Genomic DNA, 9,783 nt, shown 5'->3' with positions numbered 1-9,783 from the left:
AAAAAATGTACTGTTGTTGACATTAAGTAGAACCAACTTCTTTAGGATTATTTTTAATATTACAATGATGTCCATTTGATATCTAGATGATCACATCAATTCTTTGAAATTTGCGGAAGCATTCTCTAATTATTTTGTGCTTGTAAAATACAAACTCATTTGATTAAAGTTAAAAAAAAAAAAGAAAAAAAGAAAGTGAGATAGAATGCACAGAGATCAATATCCTAGACATTAGTGAGCTGAAATGGACTTGTTTGGGCCATTTTTAATCAGATAACCACATGGTCTACTATGCCAGGAATGACATTGAAGAGAAATGGTGTGGCATTCATCATCACAAAGATTATGTCAAGATCCTGAAATGCAGTGCTGTCAGTGGCAGGATAATATCCATATGCCTACAACAAAGACCAGTTAATTCTACTATAATTCAAATTTATGCACCAACCACCAAAGCCAAAGATGAGGAAATTGAAGATTTTCACCAACTTCTGCAGCCTGAAATTCACCAAACATGCAATCAAGATGTGCTGATTATCACTGGTGATTGGAATGCAAAAACTGGAAACAAAGAAGAATCACCAGTAGTTGGAAAATATGGCCTTGGTGATAAAAATAATGTTGGAGAATGCATGATAGAATTTTGCAAGACCAATCACTTATTCATTGCAAATACTTTTTTTCAACAACATAAATGGTGGCTATACATTTGGTCTTCACCAGATGGAGGGCACAGGAATCAGATTGACTATGTCTGTTGCAGGAGACGATGGAGAAGTTCAATATGTTCAGCCAAAACAAGGCCAAGAGCTGATTGTGGAACAGACCAACAACTGTTCATATGCAATTTCAAGTTCAAGTTGAAGACAATTTTAAAAAATCCACGAGAGCCAAAATATGACCTTGATATTATTCCACCTGAATTTAGAGACCATCTGAAGAATAGATTTGATGCATTGGACACCAATGACCAAAAACCAAAGGAATTGTGGGATAATGTCAAGAACATCATCCCTGAAGAAAGCAAAAGTTCATTAAAAAGACAAAGGAAGAAAAGACCAAATTGGATGTCAGAAGAGACTCTAAAACTTGCCCTTGAATGGAGAGTAGCTAAAGCAAATGGAAGAAATCACAAGATAACAGAGGTGAACAGAAGATTTCAAAGAGCAGCTCAAGAACACAAAGTCAGTTATTACAATGAAATGTGCAAAGACCTAGAGTTATATAACCAAAAGGGAAGAACACGCTTAGTATTTCTCAAGCTGAAAAAACTGAAGAAAAATTTAAGCTTCTGAGTTGCAATATTGAAAGATTCTATGGGCAAAATATTGAATGATGCAGGAAACATCAAAAAAGAGATGGAAGGAATACACAGAGTCACTGTACCAAAAAGAGTTGGTTGATGTTCATCCATTTCAGGGTGGCATATGATCAAGAACCAGTGGTTTTGGAGGAAGAAGTTGAGGTTTCACTGAAGGAAGCGGCAAAAAACAAGGCTCCAGGAATTGACAGAACATCCATTGAGATGTTTCAACAAATGGATACCATGCTGGAGGCACTCACTTGGCTATGCCAAGAGATTTGGAAGACAACTACCTGGCCAACTCACTGGAAGAGATCCGTATTTCTACCCATTCCAAAGAAAGGTGATCCCACAGAATGTGGAAATTATCGAACAATATCATTAATATCACATGCAAGTAATATCTTAAGATAATTCAAAACTGGTTGCAGCAGTATATTGACAGAGAACTTCCAGAAATGCAAAGCTGGATTCAGAAGAGGATGTGGAACGAGGGATATCATTGCAGATGTCAGATAGATCTTAGCTGAAAGCAAAAAATACCGGAAAGATGTTTACTTATGTTTTATTGACTATGCAAAAGCGTTCAATTATATGGATCATAACAAATTATGGATAACATTGAGAAAACTGGGAATTCTAGAACACTTAATTGTACTCACAAGGAATCTGTACATAGACAGGAGGCTGTCATCTGAACAGAACAAGGGGACACTGCATGGTTTAAAATCAAGAAGGGAGTGCAGCAGGGTTGTATCCTTTCACCATACTTACTCAGTTTGTATGCTGAGCCAATAATCCAAGAAGCTGGATTACATGAAGTGGAACATGACATCAGGGTTGGAGGAAGACACATTAACAACCTGAGATATGCAGACGACACAACTTTGCTTTCTGAAAGTGAAAATGACTTAAAGCACTGACTGCAGTATGGATTACACATAAAGAAAACAAAAATCTTCACAACCAGACCGTAAACAGCATCACGATAAGTGAAGAAAAGATTGATGTTGTCAAAGATTTTATATTACTTGGTTCTGCTATCAGTGCCAATGGAAGCAGCAGTCAAGATCTCTTTCAAGTGCTGAAGAGCAAAGATGTCTCCTTGAAGACTAAGGTGTGCTGACCCAAGACATGGTATTTTTGCCTCTTATGCATTTGAGAGCTGGACAGTGAATAAGGAAGACTGAAGAAGAGTTGATACTTTTGATTTGTGGTGTTGGCGAAGAATACTGAGAGTACCGTGGACGGCTAAAAGAACTAAGAAATCTTCCTGGAAGAAGTGTAGCTGGAATGCTCTTTGGAAGCGAGAATGGCCAAACTTCATCTCACCTACTTTGGTCATGTTGTCAGAAGGGACCATTCCCTGAAGAAGGATATCATGCTTGGTAAAGTGGAGGGTCAATGAAAACAGAGGAAACCCCTCAACAAGATGGATTGACACTGGCTGCAACGATGGGCTCAGGTATAGCAGGGATCATGAGGCTGGCTCAGGACCGGGCAATGTTTCGTTCTGTTGTATGTAGGGTTGCTATGAGTTGGAGACTACTTGACGGCACCTAACAACAGCAACAGGGAAAAGTTATGATAACTTCTTAGCCACAAGCAAACTTCTTGAGGGAGTGAGTTGCTGGATCTGTAGGCTTTTGGCTCTGGTCACAGGACATCAAGGTCATTTGGCATAACATAGTACACAAAAAACATTGTTCTGTACCCTGCTTTGTTGAGTAGTGATTGGGGTCTTACAAGCTTGCAAGTGGCCATCTAACATGCCACTGTTGGTCTCCATGTATGGTGCAAAGAAGAGCAAAGAAAACCAAAGACGTGTTGGAAGCAATTAGTCCAATGGGATAGTGGACCATGGGAACCTCAGCCTGCACAACTCTGAGACCAGAAGAAGATGGTGCATGGCTGCTATTGCCAACCACTCCTGAAGGGATTGGAGATCCTGGATAGAGTGGGTGAAAAATGTGGAACAAAACTAAAAATCATTAAGAAGCTTCCTGGTCTGATAGAGACTGGTGAAACCTCCAAGAACGTGGCCCGCTTTGGACCTGGAATTGAATTCACTCCTGTGGCTTAACTTTCAGCCAAACAATAGACACGCCTGGGAGGTGAACAATTACACCAGAGAGGTGCACTCCTTGGAACAATCAACCATGTGTGATCAGAAGGGCGGCATTTGTACAGGGAGAAAGCTCAGAAGGCAGGAATGGACACAGGGAGGAAGTGGGAAGAGAGTTGTTACATTGTGGAATTGATTGTAATCAATGTCAAGAAACAAAATCTACATGAACTGTTGAATGGAAAAGGAAATTGCTTTGTAAACTTCCACCCAAATCACAATGAAGAGTTCAAAAAAAAAAGTAAATGATTTCCATTTATCTTCAATTCCTAGAACATATTCTAGTAATTAATGGTAGAGATCTAACTTGGTTTTGTTTCATAATTGTGGTAGTTCAGTTTGTGTGTTAATTTGGCAGGGCCTGGTTGAGTGGCTGAGCAGCTGGATGTAGTATTCCGCATGATGAGACTGATAATCAACTCCATGGTGGAATCTACCACAAGCAGCTGAATAGCTGTCTTTGGGATGTGGTCTGCTTCCTGTATATAAGGAAGAAGCTTGGGGGATAGTCTCTAGTTTATGGTATGCTTGGACCCTGCATGTAGCATGTTATTGCTCAGCAGCCTGCCATGCTCTGCTGACCTTGGGACTTACAATGGACTTGAATGGCCTGCCATGTGGTTTGGTAACATTGGGACTGTGCCTTTTTTACTTGTCAACCTTGGGCTTGGCAGCTTCAGTAGCCCACAGCTGTCTGAGTGAAGAAAAGCCTTGAGCTTCAGTGTGCCGGGAACTGGAGGCAGAGCTGAATCCCAAGGCTGATGGGCTTTCACCCAGCCCCTAGAGCCTGGCACTTTGAATTTGGACTTCTAGCCTCCTGAACTGTAAGAGAATAAACTCCTGTTTGTTAAGGCTATCCCATTTGTGGTATATTCTTGTCAGAATGGCACTAGGTAACCAGAACAATGTGTATAGCCAGTTTTCCCAGTGTCATTTATTAATCTATTCTTTCTCATTCCTAAAATACCACCTTTGTGATATATTAATTTTCATTTATGTGTCAGTTCGTTTCTGCACTCTTACTTTTCCACTGATCTTTTTTATTATTTCTGCCCAAGTTCTACCCTTTAATAATTAACTGAGCTATATTTCTAAAAATTTTATTGTAGGTGAAAAAGAGTCTCAAGTGGACATGTAAAGCTTGTGGAGAGAAGCAGTCCTTTTTGCGGGTAAGTCCTCAGAAACAAGGTAGCTAATACCCAGTGCAGAATGCAGGTGGGACCCAGTGCTGCAGAAAGTGTTTCTTATGTAGTACTCGCATTCCACAAGTGGGATCATTTCTTCTCACACAAAGTTCACCAGACCTAGAGCTCCTACTGTCTGATAGGTTTCAGTTCCTTCAGGAAGTAAAATGACAGAACAGAGTATAGACAGGTGCCTTCATTTGTTTATTCATTCAGCAAGCATGTCATTCGGCAAATATGTATTGAATACTTTCTAAAATCTAGGCACAGGGGAAACATGAACAGTGAACGCCGTTGTCCCTACACTCACGGATCTGCTGTTATGAGACAGGAAGAGAAACTAACACACACACATACCTGGACATATGTAATTTAAAATCAGACAGCACAATGAAGGGAAAGTGCAGGGAGCTGTCAGAAGAAAATGCAATCAAACCTTTTGGGGGTGGGGAGAGGGCTAGTGGTGATACAGAATATGGGAGAAAGTGGGCTTAGGAAACAGAGGCCTTCAGGAAGGGTGTAGGGAGCATGCAGTTTGGAGAAACACATCATAAATGCTTCTCTTTGCCTGTTTTTCTTGTTTCATCTCATAGATTTCCCTTCAAACCCATCCATGCCTGACATTCTCAACACCACAGACTGCCCCATGCTTTGCTTTATTGAACCGCTCAATCACATAAGCCAGTGCTTCTATCCTCTCAACCTCATCATTGCCCTCCTCTTTAAGCCGTAGCTGCTTTCTTTCTGACCTTGAAACAATCCAGATCTGTTCCTCTGTGGGGCATTTATGCCCTTTGTTGGGGATTTCCCTGGCTCTTTGCATTATCCTAGATAGAAATGGTAGATTACTGTGTTATATGAGCATTGTCCCTGTCTCTTAGTTACACTGTAAGCTCCTTGAGGGCAGAGGCCTGGCCTGGTTTATTTACTGATATATCCTCAGCAACTAGCACAGTGCCTGATGTACAGTAAGTGCTTAATCAATATTTGTTGAATGAATAAATAACCAGTCCCGCACTGATGGCATTTCATTTATTCTTACTTTTCACTGTTATGAATAATTCTGCAATGAAGATACTAATAAATACCTCTTTGTTCATTTAACCAGTTATTTCCTTAGGATGTTGTTGTTAGGTGGCATCAAATAGATTCCTACTAATACTGACCCTATGTACAACAGAATGAGACACTGCCCTGTCCTGTGCCACTCTCACAGTCATTGATGTTTGAACCCATTGTTGCGGCCACTGTGTCAAATCCATCTCGTTGAGGGTCTTCTTTTCCACTGACCCACTACTTTATGAAACATGATATCCTTCTCCAGGCACTGGTCCCTCCTGTAACATAGGCAAAGTACACGAGATAAAGCCTGGCCATCCTCACTTCTAAGGAGCATTCTGGCTGTACTTCTTCCAAGAAAGATTTGTTTGTTTTTCTGGAAGTCCATGGTATATTCAGTATTCTTCTCCAGCACCATAATTCAAAGGCATTCGTTCTTCGGTCTTCCTTATTCATTGTCCAGCTTTCACGTGCATATGAAGCAATTGAAAATACCATGGCTTAGGTTAGGTGCACCTTAGTTTTCAAAGTGACATCTTGGATTTTTAACACTTTAAAGAAATCTTTTGCAGTAGATTTGCCCAATCCAATACATCATTTTATTTCTTCATTGCTGTTTTCATGGGAGTTGATTGTGGATCCAAGCAAAGTGAAATCCTTGGCAACTTTAATCTTTTCTCTGTTTGTCATGGTGTTGTTTATTGGTCCAGTTGTGAAGATTTTTGTTTTCTTTATGTTGAGGTGTAATCCATACTGAAAGCTGTAGTCTTTGATCTTTATCAGTAAGTGCTTCAAGTCCTCCTTGCTTTCACCAAGCAAGGTTATGCTGTCTGCATATTGCATGTTGTTAGTAAGTCTTCCTCCAATCCTGATGCCATGTTCTTCTTCATATAGTACAACTTCTTGGATTATTTGCTCAGCATACAGATTGAATGAATAAATATGTGAAAGGATACAACTCTGATACACACCTTTCCTGATTTTAAGCTATGTAGTATCTCCTTGTTCTATTAGAATGACCGCCTTTTGGAGTGTACAGGTTCCTCATGAGCACAATTAAGTGTTCTGGAATTCCCATTCTTTGCAGTGTTACCCATATGTTACGATCCACACAGTCAGATGCCTTTGCGTAGTCAGTAAAATACAGGTAAACATCTTTCCTCATATTCTCTGCTTTCAGCCATGATTCATCTGACATCAGGAATGATATCCCTTGTTCTGTGTCCTGAATCCAGTTTGAATTTCTGGCAGTTCCCTTCCTGTGTACTGCTGCAACCGTTTTTGGACTATCTCCAGCAAAATTTTACTTGCATGTGATATTAATGATATTGTGCAGTAATTTCCACATTCTGTTGGATCACCTTTCTTTGGAATGAGCACAAATATGCATCTGTTCTAGTCAGTTGGCCAGGTAGCTGTCTTCTAAATTTCTTAGTATAGACAAGTAAGGACTTCCAGTGTTGCATCTGTTTATTGCAACATCTCAATTGATATTTTATCAATTCTGTTTTTCACCAATGCATTCAGTGCAACTTGGACATCTTCTGTTAATACCATTTGTTCTTGATCATATGCCACCTTCTGGTATGGTTGAATGTCAACCATTTCTTTTGGTACAGTGACTCTGTGTATTTCTTCCATCTTTTGATGCTTCCTGTATCATTCAATATTTTGCCCCTAGAATCCTTTTCACCACTCATCTGTCAGTTTGTCTTACTGTGATGGCTTGTGTGGTGCTGTGTCAAGCTATGTGACAAGCTATGTCACCAATATTTCAAATACCAGCAGGGACACCTATGGTGGACATGGTTCAGAGATTCCAGACTAAGACAGGAAGGACAGGGCCATCCACTTCTGGAAAAATTGACTGCTGACAACCTTATGAATAGCAGTGAAATATTGTCTGATATATTACTGGAAAACATTATAAAGAGCAGTGAAACATTGATATAGTGCCAGAAGATAAGGCCCATGGGTTGGAAGACACTCAAAATACAACTGAGGAAGGGCTGCCTCCTCAAAGTTGAGTTGACCTTAATGACGGTGCATGGAATAAAGCTTTTTGAACCTTCCTTTGCTGATGTGGCATGACTTAAAATGAGAAGAAACAGCTGCAAATATCCATTAATAATCAAAATGTGGAATGTACAAAGTAAAATCTAGGAAAATTGGAAGTTGTCAGAAATGAAATGGGATGCATAAAGGTCGATATCCTACGCATTAAAACCCAAAAACCAAATTCACTGCCATTAAGTCAATTCCAGCTTATAGTGAACCCCACTAGATTTCCAAGGCTGTGAATCTTTACTGAAGTAGATTGCCTCATCGTCCTCCTGCAGAGTGGCTGGTGGGTTTGAAACGCTGACCTTCTGATTAGCATCCAAATGCCTTACCATCCTAGGCATTAGTGAATTGAAATGGACTGGTATTGGCCATTTTGAATCAGACAATCATATGATCTTCTATGCTAGGAATGACAAATTGAAGAAGAATGGCATGTCATTCATCATCACACAGAATGGTTCAAGATCTATCCTGAAGTACAATGCTGACAGTGACAGGATAATATCCCTACATCTACAAGGAAGACCAGTTGATACTACTATTATTCAAATATATGCAAAACCACTAAAGCCCAAGAAGAAATTAAAGAGTTTTACCAAATTCTGTAGTCTGAAATTGATGAAAAATGCAATCAAGATGTATTGCTAATTACTGGTGATTGGAATGCAAAAGTTGGAAACAAAGAAGGATCAGTAGTTGGAAAATAATGGCCTTGGTGATGTAATAGGGGAAGAAAGATTCCAGATTCAAACAGGTTCAATAGGGACACTTTTATTAAGCCTCAGACAGGACAAAGACAGTCATCCAGGATGAGGTAAACCATCCGCATGTACACAGTACAGAAAGCTGAATGGAATCTGCTGAGTCATGGCCATGAGACTAATTATATATGATTGAAAAAAACAGGGAATCATCACAAAATCATGACTTGTGGCGGATTGGGACTACAGAAAAAGAAAAAAGACCATGATTGGGAATTCAACATTGAAAAGGGTTACAGGATTCATTCTGAGCCTTGACTACCTGGCTAGATGGTGTGGTCTGGATAGGTTGTGACTTAATGACCATGCAGCCTGAGTCTTAGCCACAGTTACCAAACAATACCCAGACCCTGACCTTAATTTAAATCAAGAAAGGACACACTCAGGCAAGTTCCCTAGTTCTTTGTATGAGCATAGTCTAGTTTCAACCATACCCTTCCTGAAAGCAAACTGCCCCTCCCTAGGTTTGTCATAGATTGTGTCGGTGTATAACCACAATGCTGGTTTAATGGTCTGAAAGAACCCAAATGCTATCTGAAATATGTCAAGCCTCAGAATAGAGTTAGGGCTCCCACTGCAGACCACAGCCTTCCACAAACCCAAGTGCTTCAGAATTTAAGCTCTAACACAGAATACACAGGAATCAAATTGGAAACATCTGTGAAAAGAGGTGATAAAGAAGCTCAACATCAGTCAAAGCAAGTCCAGGAGCTGACTGTAGAACAAACCATCAGTTGTTCATATGCAAGTTCAAGTTGAAAACCAAACCAAATCAGACTCACTGCTGTTGAGTGGATTCTGACTCATAGAAAACCCTCCTTGGGATTCCATGGTGGTATCTCTACGAAAGTAGATTACCCAGTCTTCCTTCTGAGGAGTGGCTGGTGGGTTTGAACCACCAGCCTTCTGGTTAGCAGTCAAATGCCTTAGGCACTAAGCCACCAGAGCTTGAACAAAATTAAAACAAGTCCATGAGAGCCAAAATACAAGCTTGATTATATCATCTGAATTTAGAGACCATATGAAGAATAGATGACACATTGAACACCAGTGACCAAAGACCAGGTGAATTGTGGGAACATCACACATAAAGAAAGCAAAAGTCATTAAAAAGATGGGAGATCTGGCAAGATGGCAGACTAGGCAGAAAGAATGCACAGACCCTCTTCAACAAAGAAAAGGGAAACCAGTTAACACAGACACAGAAGATAATCCTGGACCCCTGAGCCTTGAAGGGAAGGATATAGAAGTTGATGAAACCCCAACTAGCAGAAAAATTTGCGTGAA

The 9,783-nt window shown here is 40.1% G+C and overlaps 1 protein-coding gene across 1 annotated transcript in view; it reads left to right on the top strand.

The window, feature by feature from the left end:
* The window catches only part of MRNIP (MRN complex interacting protein), a 56,622-nt gene that overhangs the window by 20,197 nt on the left and 26,642 nt on the right, over positions 1 to 9,783 (top strand). Inside the window, exon 2 of the mRNA XM_042782625.1 lies at positions 4,538 to 4,597. Within this exon, the coding sequence (XP_042638559.1) occupies positions 4,538 to 4,597 (60 nt within the window). The remainder of the gene's footprint in view (positions 1 to 4,537; positions 4,598 to 9,783) is intronic.

Source organism: Orycteropus afer, unplaced genomic scaffold (genome assembly GCF_000298275.1).
Source record: "Orycteropus afer afer isolate SDZICR_OR568_19922 unplaced genomic scaffold, OryAfe1.0 scaffold00393, whole genome shotgun sequence".
Taxonomy (NCBI): Eukaryota; Metazoa; Chordata; class Mammalia; order Tubulidentata; family Orycteropodidae; genus Orycteropus; species Orycteropus afer.
Note: the sequence above shows the minus strand (reverse complement) of the source record. Positions and strands in the feature narration are given on the sequence as shown.